The following is a 22,120-nucleotide window of genomic DNA, read 5'->3' as shown; positions in this document are numbered from 1 at the left end:
ATTTTAATACAGAATACAACCGATACTCAAGATTTCAATATGTTTCTGCCTTGAAGTCTAAAAAGGCTGATTCTGAGATTGCACATTGATTAGAGATGGTGGCTATCTTGGAAATGCCTTACAGACTGAAGCTGATGATGCTTTAACATGTGTATCCGTTAGAATACAATATTTTAGATATTATAGCACAAAACATGTTACAATATTTAGAATATAATATTTTAGATATTATAGGATATCTCATAATCCTGTAAGTCAGACAACTGTGAAATAATTTAGCTATACTTCAAAGGAGTGAAAAAAAACAACAGCTGCTGGGAGACACTGGGTTATGGGGAAAAACTGGAAATAAACCAGCCTATATGTTATAAGGATGTCTTGAATGGAAGGTGGGAAACATGTTACACTAGAGAAGAGGTTTTGCCTTTGTTTTAACAAAAGAAAAGCTATGGATTCCATCATAATAAAGATTCGATCTGACAGGTTGAGACCTCCTGAAGATCTAGGACCCATAACAAAACAGGTAAGGTATGTGCTAAATGTGTAACATTTCTGAGACTGGCTGAGACATGAAAGTGTCTCTGTAGAGTCAATAAATCTTGTTGGCTACAGAATCTTCAGGAATTATTATTGCATGCCATACTTCTAACACCATGGATGAAAATTTATATGACAGGTTGGTTATATAGTCCAAACTAACTTCTGCCTGATCAAACAGAGAACACCTTTAACTAAACTGCACACTGCACATTCCAAACATGTATCAATGCAAACGTGTATTACAGTTAAGAGTTTGTGTATTCACAGAGAAAAACCAACCAAACACCAGTGAAGTTAGAACATCCCTGACAAGATTCACCACTGAGGATGCTGAGAAGGATGCTGAGACATATTTACTTCAATATCCTATTTCCAGCCTTACAGACTGTTCAGTCAGGACTTCACTCAAGCCCTGCACTTTCCTATCACAGAGAGATTGGACAACAATGTCACAGCCAGCTTTCTTGAGACTGGCCATATTCTAGTTTTATAAGGACTCCTAAAAGAGAACAACACCCCAGACAGCAGGAAGCAATTTTAAGAGAATGACACCCCATTTTCAAAAAGTGATGTGGGTGGATTTTGGTTACTCAGGGAGAGATTTGTTAATGGTCTTAGGGAGGTTAGATTCAAGGATTTTTCTCTTTCTTTCTCTATCCTTCTTTCTCTCCCGTCTAGTGTTGGGGGGGGAGAAACAGGGAAGGGGGGACAGGAATAATAGGATAAAGGGAATGATTGTTGAATCTACTTTTAGACCAAAGAATACTAGTGAACCAAATATTTTACACTTGGTTTGAAATTTGTATATTGATACAGATTAATGCTAAAGTTTGTTACAACATACTATGAATACATGTTTCAATTCTTGTTTAAGGTGTTGTACATACACAATTCTTTAAAATGCAATATTAAGTTTTAGTTCTTTAAAAGCTGCTATTATAAACTGTTCATGTTAATTAAGAAATCCAAGTTAATAGTCCATCAAACTTATGGTCATGGTAGGTACAAGCTTAGTTAGTTTTTTTAAAGGTTTATTTATTTTATTTATACGCATACACTGTAGCTGTCTTCAGACACACTAAAAGAGGGCATCGGATCCCATTAAAGATGGTTATAAGCCACCATGTGGTTGCTGGGAATTGAACTCAGAACCTCTGGAAGAGCAGTTAGCGTTCTTAACCACTGAATTATCTCTCCAGCCCATAAGCTTAGTTAATTAACTAGAATATTTCATCAGTCTATCTAATATTCTATTCCTATAAACGAAATCTTCACAAAACTATCCTGTGCCTTATTTGTACAATACTGTCACTAAAGAATTAATTTTGTATTGGTATCCTGGAGCTTAGTGTTACTGATATAAAAAAACTTTGGAAGAGGATGAGAAAGAAAACATAGGAAAAAGCGGTTTCTTTATTGAGAATAACCCTGGAGAAAAATTATTAAATTTTACTTTGCTTTTTCTTTTGCTTCTCAGTATCAAATTGTCACATTCTACATAGCAGTTTCTTAGCATTCTCTCTCTGTCTCTGTCTGTGTCTCTCTCTCTGCAGCCCAGACTGGAATTTGCTATGTAGGCTAGGCTAGTCTCAAACTCAGAGATCTGTCTGCCTCTGCCCGCATGTTCTGAGATCTTAACGTTTTCTGAGTGGACAAACTGGAGAGATAGAATCTGCAGATTAGATTCTGTACTGTAATAGAAAAGAATGTGTACTGCACATTCAAAATGAATATTCTTTTAAACTAGGATAATAACAATGATCATTAAGAAATAAAACAAATGCTGGATATGCTGCCACACATTCAACCCCAGCACAAGCAGGGGGATCTCTGAGTTCAAGGCAGCCTGGTCTATATACTGAGACTGTCTCAGAACCAAGACAGACATGGATGTGCAATACCTGAATACAAGTTGCATAGGAGGCTAAAGCAGAATTGCTTCAGCTCAGGAATTCCAAGCAACATCCCATCTCAAAGCAAGCAAAAACAACAACAAAACCAAAAACAAAAGTAAGATTCAATCTACCTCCGAATGCAGAAACATAGGTTAAATGGAAACGAGTCAAATCACACTTTGTATCTTTAACCATAATTTTGAAGTTTCAAATTTAATTAAGAATTAAAAATATACCTCCAGGTTGGCAAGAAGGCCATGTTGGGTAAAGAAAGGTGCCTGCCACCAAGCCTAATGACCTGAGTGAGTTTAATCCCAGAAACCGACATGGTAGGAGAGAAATGACTCTTGGAGTTGTCTGATCTCCACATGTGCCCTGTACCTTATTTGGACAGACATGTATACATATGAAAATAAATTAATAAATAAGTGTAAACATACTTCTAATGCTCAGTTAAGAAAAGAAAAAGACATTTAAAATCTTTAGAATCAACTATTCCTCACACACTCTAAGCCTCAGATATCTTTAATTTAATCTTGTCTGCCATTTCTAGGACAACTGATTAGTTAGGCTAGGAAAATCAAGAGTAGCTCAGCATCCTTACAAAGACTAGCTGCTCTCAAACAACACATTTGAAGGACTACTGCCATCTACAGTTAGAAAAGCATATTTACTCTGAAAAGAAATTTTCATAATTACCAAGTAATAATTATGTTCAATTACTATACATTTTTGTTTTCAGTGTGCAGTTTTCTTCTGAACTAAAAAAGACAGATCATCATAATATATACATGAATATTCATAAAATATAGATCCTTTAAATAATAACCTGTGAGAAAAGCAATACTACAGCAAGCCCTGCTAAGCTAGCTTCCCAGGTTGCAGGATGGCTCAGCAGTTACTTGCTGCTCTTCTGAAAGACCTGAGGTAGGCTCTTGGCAACAGTGTGAGCTTCTTTAACTCCACTCCAGTGGTCCAATGCCTCTTCCAGCCTCCAAGGAGACTGCCACATGACATGTAGGACACACATCCACACGGATACACATATATACACACAAGTAAATCTACATTAGTTTTTACAACCTATGAAAATTCTTTTCATAAGAACTTTTACATTTATGTGGGGGGGGGGAGGAGTATGAGGGGGAGGGAACAAGAAAGCCTGCAGCTACAGCATGCAGAAGACAACTTTCAGAAGAAGGAGAGCTGGGTCTCTCCTTTCGACCATGTAAGTTCCAGGGATGAATCTTAGATCACAGGCTTGGTAGCAAGTATCTCTACCTTCTGAGCAATCTTGCTAATCTCTTGTTTGAAATATCTGGCTTTCAAGAGTTCAAAAGGAAAGGGCACAAAAATCAAAAATTTTAATTAGTCTGGGAGGGTAACCAGAATATATTATGTGAGAGAAAAAAAACTACTTTCAATTAAAAAAAAGAGAGAGAGAAAAGGGATGATAAATACTAGTGTGGCCAAAGATTCTCTAATCAGGGCTGGAGAGATGGCTCAGAGGTCCTGAGTTCAATTCCCAGCAACCACATGGTGGCTCACACCATCTACAATGAGATCTGATGCCCTCTCCTGGTGTGTCTGAGGACAGCTGCAGTGTACTTATATGTAATAAATAAATCTTTAAAAAATACTCTAATTAAATAAAAACTTTTAAAATCTCAGATGAGGATCAGAGGTGAAAAGCAACGTTGTTTTTTATTTTGGTTTTCCTTTTTTCTTCCCCCCAGTTCTGAGGACTGAACCCAAGACCTGAAATAAGTATTCTATCACTGATCTGAACCCCTAAGCTACACTAGATTACGACTACATGATGACTAAAGCAGCAAGAGGAGCTGGCAAGTGGCTCAGTAGGTAAAGGTGATCAACGCCAAGCCTGACAAGCAGAGCCCAATCCCTGGAGCCCACATGGCAGAACTGACATCTGCACAGCACTGCTACCTCAACAGGCACACGAGCACACAAGCACACACACACACACACACACACCAAATAAACAGAAACAAACAGTAACAAGTATGTGGAACACGCCTTTACTCCCAGGTGCATCTCTGAAAGTTCAAGGAAAGCCTGGTCTACATATCTCTAGCCCAGCCAGGGCTACATAATGAGACCCTGTTTGATTTGCTTATTTGATATATATGGGTGTTTTGCTTGCATATATGGCGTGCACCACTTCATTCTGGGTGCCCATGGAGTCCAGAAGAAGACTTCAGATTCCCTGGAACTAGAGGTATAGATGGTTGAGTGCTGCCATGAGTATACTAGAAATTGAACTCCAGTCCCCTGGAAGAGCAGCCAGTGCTCTTAACCACTGAGCCACCACTCCAGCTCCCTCCCCCAAATAAAATAAATTAGTCTTTATTAAAATAAAAAAATAAGGTAACAAAGAAATTAAAAAAAAAAAAAAAAAGCCTGTAACCCCAGTACTTAAGATGCTAAAGCAGGAGGGTTCCAAGTTCAAGGCCAGCTTTGGCTACTTAGTAAGGAAGGAAAAAAAGAGTAATGAAGAAAGGGAGAACCAAAGGATGATTTGAACTGGGTGTTAGTCTATTTAGGCCATATAACAATACTTCTGACTAGATAATTAATAAAAAACCAACAACACTGAATGTACTGCTCATTGTGATATAGGAAAAGAGTTCTGACTGTAGGACAGCAGTGGGCTGCAGATTACTGAACACCTATGGTAACCAGCAGGTATTTGCACCTCTTATAAGTGGACAGAAACCAGATAGCTACAGACAACTGTTAAGACCAGAGACCATCAAGGTAACCATCCATGAACCTCAAAGGCAGAGGCAGGCAGATCTCTGAGTTCAAGACCAGCCTGGTCTACCAAGTTCCATAGACTCTGTCTTCAAAACAAAAAACAAAAGACAAAAACAAAAAAAAAAACCAAACAAAAAGAACAAACAAGCACCTTTTGAGCAATATTCAAAACAGTACACATGCACTACATTTTAACTACTCCTCAAACGCCACAAGAATTCAAACCTTTCCTGAAAAAAAGCGTGAATATTTTAACTCCCAGAAAACATCTACCTTTGTTACTCTGTCCCTGAAAGGTACACCTGTGTCTTTTCTTCTCACGGCTACTCTATTTCTAGGACAGTGCTACTGTACTTCTTTCCTGTAATAAACTTTACTCTTCCTTTACTTCAAAACTAGTCTGTGTCTAATTTACAACTTGCAAGCAGCCACATAGCTAGAAAACAGTTTTAGTAATGAGGAGTTTCACAGCAAAGCCCCAGCATATTCAACGTCTGGTAAGGGCTGTGTCTTACTTCTAAGATGCTTCTTGAAGCATCCTTTTGGAACAGGAGGGTTTGGGGTTAATAGCTATGCACGTATGGCAGGCAGATTTGGAGGTCACTGAAGACAGACCCCCTCTCTCATCATCAACGTCAAATCCCACCTAGTATTTCTCTGGAAACACTACCAAGGAAAGCTCTCCTTACAATTTAAAATATCATACCAAAAAACGAAAACAAATAAAAAATATAGAGCTATTACAGATAAGTTAGGCCCATTAAAAAATTAAAAGCTAAGATTTTTTCTGGTCAAAAAAAACTAGATGACTTCTATTTCATCCTAAGTGAAAAAATGCTGCCCAGATCACTACACATTGTTGCCCCCAATCTTAAGAGTTACCACAACTGGGGGCTGGAAGGAGGGAGTACTGGTGAAGAGCACTGGCTGCTCTATCAGAGGACCTAGAGTTCACTCAACTCCCACACAGAAGCTCTCACAACTGTAACTCTGGTTCCAGGGGATATGACAACTTTGCACAGACAGTACAGACATATATATGTATATTTAGGCAAAATGCCCATACACATAAAAGGTAACAATGTTTTAAACTGCATTATTCCAACTGGACCTGTCAGTCATCTTCCCAGGAGACCATTTCTTAGAAAAGTTGGTTAGCCTGAAGATAAGTTAAAAAGATAAAATAATAATCTCCCTTGAATGAAATGCAACCAGGGAAGGAAAACAAATGAAGCAGCTTAGTAGAGCTGGACACACAGATTTCTGACGCTGACACTGCCTTGACCAGGTATGCTGTACAGCTGGGTATGCAATCCCAGGCCTCCAGGTAGCTGCTTTTGTAATAAGGCAGAGGCACCACACAAGTCTGCTGAAGCTTTAAGTCAGAGTTAACTGTTTTTACCAATTTGTTTCTGACGAACTTGATGCCCGCACGTCCTTCACATGGGGTTGTAGGCTCTATACTGTAGAATGATTTTTCTATCTACCTCTGAGGCAGGAAAGACAGGAAAATATGGAGGACATGAGTAGCTCCCACCCAGGATTAAGTCTCTTGCCAAAGGAAAAGTAGTAACTCCAGCACGTCAGCATTTGCTATGAAGGTTGCTAACACAAATATTTTCTCCATATGTATACATTTTTATCTTAAGGTAACAATAAATTAGGCCTAAAGCCTGAATGTGTATGGCCTTGGGTAGGTTCCCATTCCATTCCACAGACATTGCCTGAGAACCTTTAAAAAAATTTTTGTTTCCTGAATTTCTGTGGGCTAAGATCTAATCAACTATCAGGTGTTCCTCGGGAACCAACCAGTGATTATATACTAATCTCAAATCCCATAAAAATGCTTCATCTAACTACTGTAAAATCTAGGAGCTGCTACTCACAGAGCATCCTATAACCATACTCTCTAATGTGCCTGACTTTATTCTGAGCATCTCTCTCCTAACCCTCACGTTTAAGCCTATCTTAGAATATCTTTAATAGTGAGGGCAGTGAGAAGATTTTGTGGTTAAGAGCACTTACTACTTTTCCAGACAATGCCTGTCTGGTTCCCAGCACCTATATGGTTACATACAACAGCCTGTTAATATAATTTCTGGAGATTTCAAGCCTTCCTCTGACCTTCATGGAATCTGCTTGCACATGATGCAGATACACATGCAAGAAAAAAATAACCATTCACATAAAATTCTATCAAAATACAGTATCTTTAATAAAATCTCCAACTCTGCTTTATAAACTGATTAGGCCTAAAATTCTTTTCAGTGTAGAATCCACAAATTCAGGTTTAGCTCCAGTAACGTCCTTAAAACTTTAAGTATTAAAGTACTCAGGTTGCTAAGGGTGGTGGCATCTTCACCCGTTTGGGGGTGGCCCCAATTCCCATAGCTCCCTCTAACCATACTACTGAGGTCTCTCTTCAGTGGCCCAAGTAATAGTTCTCAACCTGGTCTCTGAGGCTCCCTGAAGGGTTTTTTGAGACTTAAGTGGAATCGGCCTTCTGAAGCCTGGTGGAGATGGGCACACAGACACTGCACCCTCTGAAGGAGTGACTACCATGCCTGTACTGCACACAGGCACACATGTGGTGACGAAGGAATTTTAGTATCTACATAATTCCATTTCTGTATCCACTGTAGTGGCTGAAAGAGAAGGGCAAATGCGTAACCACTGTTTGAAAATCTCTGCTGACTACTTTCAAATGGGGACAATTTGAGTCTCAGTCTCTATGGGGTTTGGAGCTAGATTACATTCTTCACATACTTACAGTAAATTGTGTTTTTACTTGAAATTTACAGATGATTAAGTCTTCAACTGGCCAAAGGAAATGTCATGCTTATAATACCTTAAAGACTTCCTGAAACCAGTAAGAATGTTAAAAGATAGTTCTATCTAAATTTTGAATTAAAAACAGTCCAAAGAACGCTGTGTCATAGAGCAAAATATATTGGTACTGTTGTATAAATGAAAAGATATACACACTGACAATGAATTATTCTTTAAGTCCTTTTGGAATGATTCAGTGGGTAAAGGCATTTGTCACCAAGCCTGACAACCTGAGTTCTGATTCCTGGAAACTACATAGTGGAAGAACAGAACCTATTCCTGCAAGTTACCCTCTGACCTCTACACATGTTGTATGTCATGGCATGTGTTTATGTGCATATGTATAATACAGTAAATAAACAATTTAAAATAAAAATGTTTAAGATTTTAAATTAGGCATATGGTTTTTTTTTTTTTTTTTTTTGTTGGTTTGTTTTTAACAGTAGGTATTTTCTATGCATGGGTATTTTGCTTTCATGTCTGTCTGTCTGTGCATTACTTACATGTCTGGGACCGTGGAGGCCAGAAGAGGGTATTGGATTCCCTGTTATAGACAGTTGTGAACCTCATGAGTAGGTGCTGGGACTCAAACCAGGGTCCCTCTGCAGTAATCAGTGCTCTTCAGTTACTGAGCCATCTCTCTAGTTCCCTGCAGTAGGTTTTTAAGTCCTCCTGGCTTCCTCAGCTTCCCGAGTGCAGGGCTTATAGGCAAAACGCACCAAACCTAAGCAGAGTAATTTTCTTTTGGTTTCTGAAGACATAGTTTCTCTTTGTAATATTCCTGGCTGTTTTGGAAGTCATTTTGTAGACCAGCCTGGCCTCGAATTTACAGAGATCCAATTGCCTCTACCTCCCAAGTGCTAGGATTACAGGCATGTGCCACTACACCTGGTTGGTCAGAGTAATCTAATGCAACTGTAATTATAAACAAGCTTTTCTGAGAGGGCTATATATTTCAACCTCTAGCAGGACTAATAAATGCCCTTAGAGAAACACACACATATTTATTGTCATCCAGCATTTTTAGGGTTGAAAATTAAAATGGCATACTGTTGCTTCCCTGGTTATTCACTTGCTTGCTCGTACACGTGCGCATGTGCACTCTTCCTTTCTACCTGTTCTCTGCCTGTCTCTGCCTCGTTCCTCTCCTGGAACTTGTGGTGATCCTCCTGCCTCTGCCTCCCAAAATATGAGTTCAACCATGAGCTTATCTATAATAATCTTTTAATAAAAAAATTGAAATCTATAGCTCCAGGTATAAATTCAACTGTTCAATTACACACTCAATTTATATGAGCACACATGGTTTCCATAAATATTATAAAACCGATAGAATACAATAGATTTCAAGTTAATTAAACAACAAAAGTTAAGAAAGGCCTCATAAAGGGAGAAAAACCTTATATTACACATTCAGAACTCACAGATTGAATATTAAAATTAAACATTAACACAAAAACATTTATTAATATAAACTAATACTTAATCAATTATACTGAGATAAAAACAAAACTTTTAGAGTAAATGAGATAACTAAAACTTAGTAGAATATTTATTTGATCAAATATCATCAGCATAATTATTCTATAAACTAATCTTGCCTGAGCAAAGGGTCAATTCTGAAATTTAATAATTTTCTTACCATTTGGGGTCCAACATTCACATTTATTGGCCCTAAGGTTTTCGGTAAAATCTTTGTTGGTGAGTTGGTGCTTGAAACTGGAAAGGCAACAAGTGAAATGTTACCTGAAAAGACAGGTAAGTATAAAATCAGTCTTCTGCAGTATCAAGTTGATGTTTCTACATACACAACAATGGTCCTATCCCAACTGCTAATTTACATCCACAGATATATTATACTTGGGGTAGTAGTGCACACCTTTAATCCCAGAACTGGGGAGGCAGAGGCAGGGGGATCTCTGAGTTTGAGCCCAGCCTGGTCTATAGAGTGAGTTCCAGGACAGCCAGGGAGACAGAGAAACCCTATCTGGAAAAACCAAACAAAATAAACGAAAAACCAAAAAGTCTTAATTGAAATACATACAAATCTCTTTGTTGAAGTTAATATAAGCAGATCTGTTAAATAATCTTATTTGTATTTAACAGAAAATGTATAGAAGTTTGTCTATTTAACAACAAAAAAGTTGTAGCATCATTAAACAAATGTTTTACAATATTTTTTGTGATGCTGCTATTGCACCAGAAGCAGTTTCTTTTGTGATGTTATCGTACCAGAAGCAGTTTTTTTTTTTTTTTTTTTTTTTTTTTTTTTTTTTGGTTACTTGCTTCTTAAATGTAGACACCTAAAAAACTTGTGGTTATCATATATTACACATAATGAGTTTGATTATAACATTTTATATGCATATATTTGATTCTACTCACCTGTTCTTCCTTACCCTCCCTTTTCTTCCTCTACCTACTACTGACCCCCTTTCTCTCTCACTTCATCCCTCCAATGCCCCCATAGTCCAGTGGGTTTCATTATAGGTGAGAGGCTAGGAGCATGGGCACCTTACCAGAGTTACCACTGAAGAAAACATCTCTACCTCCTCCGATAACCATTAACAACCTATAGACCCTTGGGTGTGGGCACATTCAAGAGTCCCTCTCCCACTCCATGATGAGATACTGACAGGCCCAATCTTGTGTAGGTCTTATATACATAATTATAGCTGCTGTGAGTTTAAGAACATCAGTCTTGTCATACCCAGAAGACAACATCCCCAAACACTCTGTCCCAACCTTTACCTCTTATATTCTTTCTATCCCTTTTAAACTGTTCTTTTATCTCTGCCCCATGCACTTTCCTCAAGGATGTCACTATGCTGAAGGTAAAAGTGTAAACTAGCTTTTATACATGAAGAAACTGAAGTTTAATCAAGTTAGTGATTTGTACACTGTCCTATAAAGGAGCCTCTACACTAAGTGCCATCTTACCCTGAAAACTTGAGCCTAGTTCCTGTGGTCTAGGTGTTGGATAGCCTCTGGGGTCTCCTTAAACCTGCTATTACTTACTTGTAGCTTTACAGTACATGAACTAGGTTGCCTTAATTGTATTCCAGAACCTAGCTTAGTCTCTTGCATAAAATTCTAAAAAACACAGACTGGATTCCCTAACTTTTCCAACTGGATGCCAAACTTCATAAACAGCCTAAATTGTATCTTTACTTTCTTAAGATTGATGATGCATATGGCAGTATACAACTATAATTCTAGTATAGGACATTGAAGCAGAGGATCTAGAATTTGAGGCAAGATGGCTCAGTGGATTACTTGCTGCCAAGTCTAAGGACATAAATTCAATCCTTGGGACTGGCATGGTAAAAGGAAAGTAACTGCACACATAAACATGCACCCCCCTACACAAATAAATGTATTTTTAAAAATCTGCATGCAGGGAGCTGGAGAGATGGCTCACCGGTTAAGAGCACCTGTCTGCTCCTCCAGAGGTCCTGAGTTCAATTCCCAGCAACCACATGGTGGCTCACAACCATCTATAATGGGATCTGATGCCCTCTTCTAGTGTGTCTGAAGACAGTGACAGTGTACAACCATATAATAAATAAATAAATTTTTAAAAAAAATCTGCATGCAGAGGTTTTAGTTTCACAGTCTATACCAACCTACAATTCTTTTTTTAAAGATTTATTTATTTTATGTATATGAGTACAATGTCTTCAGACACACCAGAAGATTACAGATGGTTGTGAGCCACCATGTGGTTGCTCTTAACTGCTGAGCCATCTCTATAGTTCTTATTAAAATTTAAAGTGTCTGGGTGTGGTAGCGCACACCTTTAAACTCAGCATCTGGGAAGTAGAGGCAGGTAGATCTCTGTGAGTTTGAAACAAGAATGATTTACATAGTGAGTTCCAGGACTACACAGAAAGACTGTCTCAACAAAGTTTGAGGTGATATCTTGCTGGCGTGATGTCCACACCTGTGATGTCAGCACTCCTGAGGCTGAGGGGAATGACTACTGTGACTTACGAGTTCCATACTAGCCACAGCTAAACTGCAAGACCATGTCACAAACAAAACAGGACCTACACTATAGTGGTGTTTGTGGAACTGAAAGACCAAGCTAAGAAGGGTTAGTTTTTTTTTTTGTATGTATTAATGATTAGTGGGCGATTAAGTGCATACCATGGCACCTGTGTGGAGTTACCAGAGGACAGCTTTGTGCAGTCAGTACTTTTCCTACCACTTTTATATGGGTTCCAGGATGCCTGGCTTGAGTGGTAAGCACCTTCACCCATCAGCCATCTGACTGGCCTGTAAATTATACCTTTATATAAAAACGAAGGAGAAAGCCAGGTGTGGAGACCCAGGGCTATAGTCCCACCTACTGAGGGCAGCAGGATTAAGAGAGTTTAAGGACATCGTGAGCTGTGAAGCAAGTTTGTGATCTGCCTGGTCTAAAGGAAGACCTGACTTGAAAAAAAGAGAGAAAACAGTATAAGCAAATTCATGTTTATTAGTAAGAAGTGTAGTATAGGCCATACATTTCTCTTGGCTTTTCCTCACCTGTTACTTCAACCAGCTCCTTTTATTTTTAAGCCAGCTACCTGTCTCCGCCTCCCAGATGCTGAGATTAAAGGTGTACACCACCACACCCAGCCATTTTAAACTTTTATTAATCTGTATAAATTGTTACTCTAGCTACTGTTCCTTTAAAGGTCTCCTGCATCAATACAATCTTTCTCTTTACTGGATCAATCTCAGCACACAAACATGCATTATTTCTTCTCTCTTTAAAACAAAACAAAAGCCCCAACTTTTCTTAATCGTGCATAATTAGCCAGCAGCTTATGTCATCACCGGTCATGGTCAGGTGCAGGGAATTCCCACGGTCCCTATTTTCCTATGCAACTTGCACACCTTTAAAAGGTCCCTGTTGACATCTCCACACCTGGCTTTCTCCCTGAAGGCTAGCCTGGTCTACATTGTGAGTTCCAGGACAGCCAGAGCTATATAGAAAGAGCCCCTGTCTCAAAAAAGAAAAGAAAATCCTTAAAATTCATATGGTAACTTAAGGCTGAAGCAATAAACCCTAGGTAGGGGGTTTGAGTTGATCCAGGGTAAGGCCCAAAGGCCCAGGAAGCTGCAGGCCCAGGGTGGGAACCAAACCAACTCAGGGAAAGAAAGGTCCACGGGTTCAGGGGCTTTCAGAAAAAAGCTGAGGACTCAGGAAGGAAGCTGGAGCTGACATCACACAGATGAAACTCAGAGGAGGACCAGGGATATAGCCTGCATCCCTGAATACCAGTTCCACAAAGCAAAACCCTATCTCAACAGGACATGACTTAGTCCTCTCCTGAACAGTAATCTCTTCCACCAAAAGACTGTGATTTGAATTTTACAAAGAAAGAAAAATAAATTCCAAATGCACAAGTCTAAGTGCAAAAACAAAAGCAGTATCACAAACCAAAACAAGTCTTCTCCAAAAATTACTCCCATAGTAACGGCTCCTGATGAGAACTATTTGGAAAACCATCCAAAGAAGTCAAAAGAGTAACAACCATCTGCAAAGAACTCAGAGAAGACACAAACTCACTCCAAGAGAACAAAACTAAAAGAGCTGAATGAAATAAGGAATTCAAGATGTGAAATTAGGAATTTCAATTCAAGATGTGAAAACGGAATTTGTTAAAGAGAATTTCTGAAGAAAATCCAAACTAAAATGATGGTGGGAATTTAAAAAAAAAGCTGAATAAAAAGTTGAGCAAGAAGACTCAGCAAGAGAACACGCCTCTGGAAAGCAGCTTAGGGCTTGATGACAAGGAGAAATGGAACACTTAGTAAAGATCAATGACAAAACACCATCAACAACCAGAGGAGAGCTTTTAGACACCATGAAAAGAACAATCCTTTGGATTATGGGTACAAAGGGAACAGAAAATACTATCAGTACAACCATAGAAAAGAATCCCAAACCCAGAAAGAGATGCCCATCTAGGTATAAGAAGCTTGTAAAATATCAAACAGATAAACTCAGAAAAGAAGTCCTCTTGACTAACTTTCACAGCACCAGAAGGCACCATAGAAACTTCCAAAGGAGGGAGGCAGCTAACAGTTCTACCCAACTATGACACCTAGTAACCACATCAACAACCAGCACAGCGTGATAATACCTAAGATGTAGCAGTGGTACATATGCTTTGGAGATAACCAATAGCATTCTAACTGGACTTAAGACCTACTCAATGAATGGGAAATCACGCCTGGTACTGGAAACAGCAAACTCCTCAGTGTTAGTGAAGTCATGGGTACTGGTGAAGAATCCACAACCACTAATTATTTTTTAAAAATTATTTATTTATTATATATAAGTACACTGTAGCTGTCCTCAGATACACCAGAAGAAGGCACTGGATCTCATTACAGATGGTTGTGAGCCACCATGTAATTGCTGAGAATTGAACTCAGGACCTCCAGAAGAGCAGCAAGTGCTCTTAACCACTGAGTCATCTCTCCAGCCCACAACCACTAATTTATTAAACCAGCATAATTCCTAACAATAATCTATAAACATTTTTATGCCCTTCCTCACCATCATCAAGGAAGCTTCCTTTTGCAGTGGATGAGAACACCACAGAAACTACACTAATCAAAATGCAGAATTGTGGCGCCTAATCCCAATGGATACAACTAAACCAGTCTAACATCAAAGGCTTATGAAACAATGGGGTAGGGGTGCGGGAGAGCATTCTAAGAGCCAGAGGATGGGGAGTTTGCAGTGAGATTATATGTCCTAGTGAAGTCAGAAGCCATACTCATAAAGACTCAGCAGCATGACTTCCAAATGTGAGCTGAACAAGATAATGCCAATGTACATGTCAAAGTGGACTGGGAAAATCCAGGAGGTCGCAACCCTACACAAAGAACTGTAAGTCACTGAGGAAAGCTGGGAGCAGTACATGTGGTTGGTCTTCTCCAGGGAAGAGTACACCAATTGGTTGTCTAGTGCAAAACTTCACCCTGAAAACACATACAAATAATGTTATATGGGCCAAACATGTTATATTTAGGAATATATATTATATATGTATATATGTACAAATGCATATACATATATTTACATGTGCACTAACAATTAATGAAAAATAAGGTCATGAAAAATAAGGAGAGCATGGAAGGGCATATGGGAGGATTTAGAGGGAGAAAAGGGAAGAGAGAAATGTAATTATATTATAATCTCAAAAATAAGCTGGGAGTACTGTTGGGGGTGAGATGGTGTGGGGTGGTACATACCTTTAATCCCAGCACTTGGGAGGCAGAAGCAGGTGGATCTCTGAGTTACAGGCCAGCCTTGTCTACAGAGAAAGTCCCAGGACAGTAAGGCTACAAGGGAGGGAAGGAGGAAGGGAGGAACAAGGGAGGGAGGGAGGAAGAGAGAGAAAGACAGGGAGACAGAGGAACAGAATGTCGGACACATTATACTTAGAACACTAAGAACAGATTAAAGAAAAAACACTGAAAGGCCAAGTCACTTATAAAAGCAGGCTCATCAAAATAACAGCTGGTTATCTGAGAGAAACATCTGGAGCCAAGAAAACCTGGAAAGACATGTTCCAAGCTCTGAAAGAACACAACTGGCCAGCAAAACAACTTATTATAATTTAATAATAAAAACTTTGCATGACAAAAAAACCAACTAAAGAAATTTATAACCACAACTTCAGACTAAAAAGAAAAATAAACATAACTGGGCTGGAGAGATGGCTCAGTGGTTAAGAGCACTGACTGCTCTTCCAGAGGTCCTGCGTTCAATTCCCAGCAACCACGTGGTGGCTCACAACCATCTGTAATGAGATCCGATGTCCTCTTCTGGTGTGTCTGAAGACAGCGACAGTGTGCCCACATACATGAAATAAATGAATAGATCTTAAAAAAAATTTATATATATATATATATATATATATATATATATATATATATAAAACCAAGAAGCAAAAGGAACAATACCAGGGTCATTCAAATTAAGTCTAAGAAAACTCAAAAAAATGACAGAAAATAATAAAAATTTTAATAACTTTGAGTATCAATGGTCTAAATTCCACAATAAAAAGACAAGACTTGAAAGTAGGTTAGAAAAAAAAGTCCATCTTTTTATTAGTTCTAATAATGCTACTTTAATATCCCTAATAATAAATGATAGATATCACCTAGGGTAAAAGAAAATGAAAAAATGTATTTTAAGGAAAAAAAGTATTCCAAACAAATGGAATTAAGAAACATAATTGTCAAGCCAAAATTAGTCAGAAGAGACAAACCTCACTTTATATTCAAGGTAACAATCTGTCAAGAGGTTATTACACCAGAGCTAAAGAGATGGCTTGGCAGTGAAGAGTGGCTTAAGTCCTTATAAGGATATAAAGCCCCGTGTCATCTGCAGCTCTCCTTCCTATTGCTGTTACCTGTAAATGTCCCCTTTTACTTCCAAATGTCTGGCCCCAAACATCTCCCATGCCTATTCTCACCACTTCAAGGGTCTCTTCAGAGGTCAAGACAGCAGCACTTGCTTCACTGTTTCCATAGCAATGTGATATATAACACATTATATGTACAAACCATTCTCCAGAGAAATGGATGTCTTCTGGCCTTTGGGGGCACAAGTATTTATATACATGTGTCACAGAAATACATGCATACACATTATTTTAAGTAGAAATAGCCTATTATTTACAACAATAAAGAAGGAAAAATACAAAGGAGGCTGGGCATAGAAGTTACAGTTTATAATCTCAGCATTACAGTTGAAATCATTTCAACTCTAATATTTGCTACATAGTGAATTTCAGGTCAAAACGGGCTACAAAGTGAGATTTTTGTCTTTAAATAAATAAGTTTAAGATAATACAAAGGATGAACTAGCAAGATGACTTAGCAAGTAAAAGCACATGTAGCCAGGTTTGTCCAGCGAGTTATAATAACCCTGGAAAATGGTAGGAAGAGAGAACAGATTCTTACAAGTCTTAACTTCTATATGTACACCATGGTGGGTGGATGGGTGAGTGAGTGAGTGAGTGTGTGTGTGAGTGAGTGAGTGAGTGAGTGTGTGCATGTGTATCTGAAAGTGCACTGTAATCTCAGCAATCAGGCATTCAAGGCCATCCTCAGCTACATGAGGAACTCAAACCAACCAACAAAACAAAAGCTATGTAATTGATTTTCCTAAGAATTATTCCAGTCTTTCTACTAGTTGTTGGTCTTTTTTTTTGTTGTTGTTGTTGTTTAGGATCTCTTCAAATAATTAAGGAGTAAGATTATCTTGTTATGCTTACATAACATGGAAATGTTTTTCCAACTTGATAGTTTTTGCTGTGGTTGTTTTTCTCTGAGACGGGCTCTTGTTTTGTAGTTTAGTCAGCCCTGGAACTAGATAGCCCAGGCTGGCCTCCCAGCAACTCTCCTGTCTCACTCAGCCCTGTAAGTAACAGGATCACAAGGTGTGAGCCAGCAGGTCTGGCTTTCCCTTTCCTTTATAAACATTTTCTCTTAAAATTTTTAATATTAAAATGAAGGATGTCAAAGTAATACTGATTTACTTTTGTTCCCCAATCTGAAGTACACATTATACATGGGTAAACAGATGGATGGAGACACAGACAGGGTTGGGGGATACAGGCGCGCACGCGCGTGCACACACACACAGAGTCCTAGTCTACCTATCTTAACGAATTGTATTTCCAATTGTGTACTATTCTTATAAGCCGTGATTATATATACAAAGGTTTATTAAGAAGTACAAGGTACACATCCTGTTAATATGATATAGACATTCACCTCCAAATCACTTGCCACGCATACCAGTCTGCTCTAGTTTCTTTTTTACTCCATTCTTTATATTTAGTTAAAACATGATTTTGTTCTTTTCTATTACCTTATTCTGTCTTAGAAACACTTAATTAATTTCCCCATGTCTCTTGCATTCAGTTTGATTAATACTTATTTTGGTACATCAGTTTTTGGCAAATAATTTGATAAGTTATAAATCCTCAAGCAACTTGGTTCGCCCAGTCCGTTGTAACTGTCTTTCCCTGTGTGTCTGGTCACACTAAGCACTGCAAGGGGAGGACATGAGTTCTCATTCAAAATGCATCTCAGGGACCCACTGGACACCTGCTGAGTCAGAAACTAAGTACAAAGTCACGTTTTTAAAAGTGTTTCAACTGACGGGAAGAATGTTATGTTTCAAATTAAGATAATAGTTATCTCTACCACATTGAATTTACCTTTATAAAAGAGAAGGTGCTTCGTTATTTGTTTCTACAATGTCTCTGTACATGTTCTAGTGTCTTGATGTTCATCCCATAGTTAACCATTCTGTCCCTGTCACTGACACAAGGCCAGACGGTAAGTAATGCAGGTAAGGTCTGTTCACAGATCCTGTGACGAGAGAGAGCAGAAAGCAGCACGTCTTATCTCAGACACACAGCCACTGAGTGGCTGCAGGAGATGAGGTGGATGGGTGTGGCCACAGGGTCAGAACTTATGGCAGTAAAAATACTCAAAACTTAATTGGAAATTAATCTCATGAAGCTTATAAATTCCTCTCAGATGGCATCCAGATTGTATTAACAAACAAATCTTTTTAAATTTACACTCAAGTAAGAGATTTCCTACTGTTTATAAAAGTTTAGAATAATTAGAAATGGATCTTAAATCAAAAAGTTGGGATCTAAGGATTTTATAATTTAGGACATAAGTTCAAACAGAACAAAAATCATTCATGAATTAGGAGTCACAGCCAGTTCTTTTCCTTAGAAAATAAAAAAGGGATCACTATGTTCCATACCGTCCTAAGTAGGTCACTCAAACCTCGGTAGGTTATTCAAGTTCTCACTTGACAAGAAGATCCACACTACAGAACGATCATGAAAGCTTCCTATATTAACAGTTCTTCACACACACACACACACACACACACACACGTGGTGTAAGCATGGAGGTCAGAAGTCAATTTGCAGTTGTTTCTCTCCTTCTAGAGAACAGAAACTCACCAGGCTTGGTGGCAAACACCTTTACTCACAGGGCCTTTCTGTCAGCCTTGTATTTTTAGAAGACTACAAAAGCAAGAAATCTTATGGTTAAATATCAAAATCAACAAAACTGCCTGTGTACTAAAACTTAATCATATGTAGGCTTTGTGGGAAAGGCCTGAAATCCTAGCTACTAGAGAAGCTGAGTCCAAAGGATTGAAATTTCCAGGATTGCACTTACTGAGATCCTTCCTCAAAAAGTAAAAGAGCCAGCAAAACGGATTGAAATGCCCGCTACCACACCTGACAACCTGAATCTGATCCCTGGGAAACACATTTGTTTTTCTGACCTCCACACATGTGCAGTAGTATGTATAGAAATATACAAGACAAATAAATGTTTAAAAATACTTCCTTTGTTTTGTTTGAGACAGGTTTTTTTTCTATTATGTAGTCCTGGAGCTTAGTATGGAGACCAGGCTAGCCTTGAACTCAATAGAGATCCACCTGCTTCTGCCTACCAAGTGCTGGGATTGAAGGTATTATGCACTACCACATCCAGCTTAAACAAACAAACAAAACTCTTTTTTAAGTGAAAAAGAATGTATCTCAATGGTCAGAATGCTTGACTAGATACACAAGACTGTAGATTCAATTTACCATGTTAAGGAGAGAATCTGTATTAAATGATATTCTGGGCAGGGTATTGCATTCCCATAATCCATTTGTAACCTTAGTAGTTAGAAGGCTAAGGCAGGATCATTAATTTGAGACCAGCCTTGAGGGTAAAGCAAGTTCTGGGCCAAACTCAGTTGTATACTTTCATTAAAAGTTCTGTCTCTGGGGCTGGAGAGATGGCTCAGGGGTTAAGAGCACTGGCTGCTCGTCCAGAGAGTCTTAGTTCAATTCCCAGCACCCACAAGGGCTGCACAACCACTTAAAATGGGATCTAATGCCCCCTTCTGGTGTAAAGACAAAGCACACATACACATAAAATCTTTTTAAAAGTTCTATCTCCCTCATCCTTCCCAGAAGATTTATACACACTTAGTGGTTGAAAATAGAACAAGATTTTTTTTTTCCAGTGAGACAGCTACTTTGTAAAGTGTATGTTTCTGTGGACAACCCTAGTGAAGCCCATTGGGTCACACAGAAAAAACAGGTGGGTGAAGAGAAGGCAGGCAAGTTGGGAAGAGGAAGGGATTAGAAGCAGCAATGGAGATACAAAGGCAAGTTAGGGGAAGTAATTATGATCAAGATACATTATGTTCGTGTATAAAAATGCTGTGATGAAATCTTTTATGTATAATTAATATAAACTAAGAAAACACTAAGAAAAAAGTTCTCTTCTTCCTAGCACACAGAAAGTACTCCATGTCAGTGGGTTTTGTAGCAACAAGAAACCTGCCAGATTTTCACCACAAATGAGTAAATTTACCAAAACTTAAAGTTCTGTGTTGTTAGATTCTGTTTAGAGCTGTCACCTAAAAATTCACTTGAGGGCTGGAGAGATGGTTCAGCGGTTTAAGAACACCTGCTGCTCTTCCAAAGGTCCAGAGTCCAATTCCCAGCAACCACAAGGTGGCTCACAACCATCTGTAATGTGATCAGATGCCCTCTTCTGGAGTGTCTGAAAACAGTGACAGTGTACTCACATAAAATAAATAAATAAATATTAGAAAAAAAATTAAAAATTTCACTTGAAAAATCTGTTGTCTGAAACGTGGTAGAAAACAATGTCACTATACAATAAGCTCCTGGATTCTCACCGTCATGGCAACAAATATCTGTAATCCTAGCACTTGAAAAACTGAGGCAGGAGGATTATAGGAACTTTAAGACCAGCATGGTCTATGTAGCATAATTATGTATACACACACACACACACACACACACACACACACACACACACACACATACACACACACGGGGGGGGGGGATCAATTTAGAATCTTATCTTAAACTTAATTAGAGCAATCAGCTGATAAACTTCAAAGTCTCTAAAGTCTGCCATCCTTATTTGAAGAATACCTTCAAGGAAGCCTACAAATCCTAGCTAAAACCAGGAAAAAAATTTAATATTTTCCTTTAATGTTGAGGTTATTTCCAATCTTCTTAGGCCAATTAAATATTTAGAAACTACATAATATTTGATGAATGCATAAAATTCAAAGTATAGCTAAGGATTTTTTGGCAACTAAATATTACTACTAACTTTACAAGATACGGAAAATAATAAATGTTGAATGTCAAAGACTTGGTGCTGGTGCTGGAGAGGCGGCTCAGCAGTTAGGAGGACGATTGGCTCTTCCAGAGTTCAGGGGGTCTTCTGCCCTCTTCTGGTCCACACAAGCACCAGGAATGCAACAAAACACCTATACATACAAAACTTAAACCCTAGACACAGGAAACTTAGATACCTATATACACAAAACTTAAACCCCTATACACACAAAATGTAAGCACCTATTCACAAAACTTAAACACTTATACATACAAAACTTTTAAAAAGATCTCATGCACCAGTTTTCAAAAGTCAATGTTGCCTGGTGTGGTGCACACTTTAATCCCAGAACTCAGGAAGCAGAGGCAGGTGGATCTCTGAGTTCAAGGCTAGCCTGGTCAACACAGTAAGTTTCAGAACAGCCAGGGTTATGTAGAGACCCTGTCTTAAAAAAATCAAAAACTAAAATCAAACCCAAACCAAAAAGGCTAACTTTAGGAGAAGTATAAAGAGGCCCACAATATGCATTGCTTAGTGGGTAGTGTTTTTTCCTCAAGGCTGATGACCTGAGTTCAATCTCAGGACCCAGGAGCCATGTAAAGTTGGGGGAAGAGAGCTATGGCATTCAAGGCCCATCCCATTAATGACAGTAAACATTTTAAGAAAAGTATAAAGGCTGAGAGGATACAGCTCAATGGGAGCATGCATGTAGGCTGAGTCACTCATACTCCCAAGACTAAAAGACCCTCATAAAGTCAGATGGAGTAGTGGTCTATTTCTATCACCTTAGCACCAGGGACAGAAGCAGGATGCCCAACTTTCTAGGCAGGCCCACATGGTGGCATGGTGGATTATACCTTAAAACC

General features: G+C 38.6%; 1 protein-coding gene across 10 annotated transcripts in view; it reads right to left on the bottom strand.

Moving 5' to 3' along the window:
• The window catches only part of TFDP2 (transcription factor Dp-2), a 121,285-nt gene that overhangs the window by 39,487 nt on the left and 59,678 nt on the right, over positions 1–22,120 (bottom strand). For 7 of the 10 annotated variants that reach the window (XM_080934933.1, XM_080934925.1, XM_080934928.1 and 4 more), the window contains one exon: positions 9,685–9,788. The exons of 1 other annotated variant lie outside the window; for it this stretch is intronic. In XM_080934933.1, coding sequence (XP_080791059.1) covers positions 9,685–9,701 — 17 coding nt within the window. In that variant the 5' untranslated portion in view covers positions 9,702–9,788. Of the gene's footprint in view, positions 1–9,684; positions 9,789–18,283; positions 18,349–22,120 lie in introns of those variants that run through there. 2 more of the 10 variants (XM_080934926.1, XM_080934931.1) reach the window with 2 other exon arrangements.

Source organism: Micromys minutus, assembly GCF_963924665.1.
Source record: "Micromys minutus genome assembly, chromosome: 21".
In the NCBI taxonomy this organism is placed as follows: domain Eukaryota; kingdom Metazoa; phylum Chordata; class Mammalia; order Rodentia; family Muridae; genus Micromys; species Micromys minutus.
The sequence above is the reverse complement of the archived record's forward strand: the minus strand, read 5'-3'. Positions and strand labels throughout refer to the sequence as shown.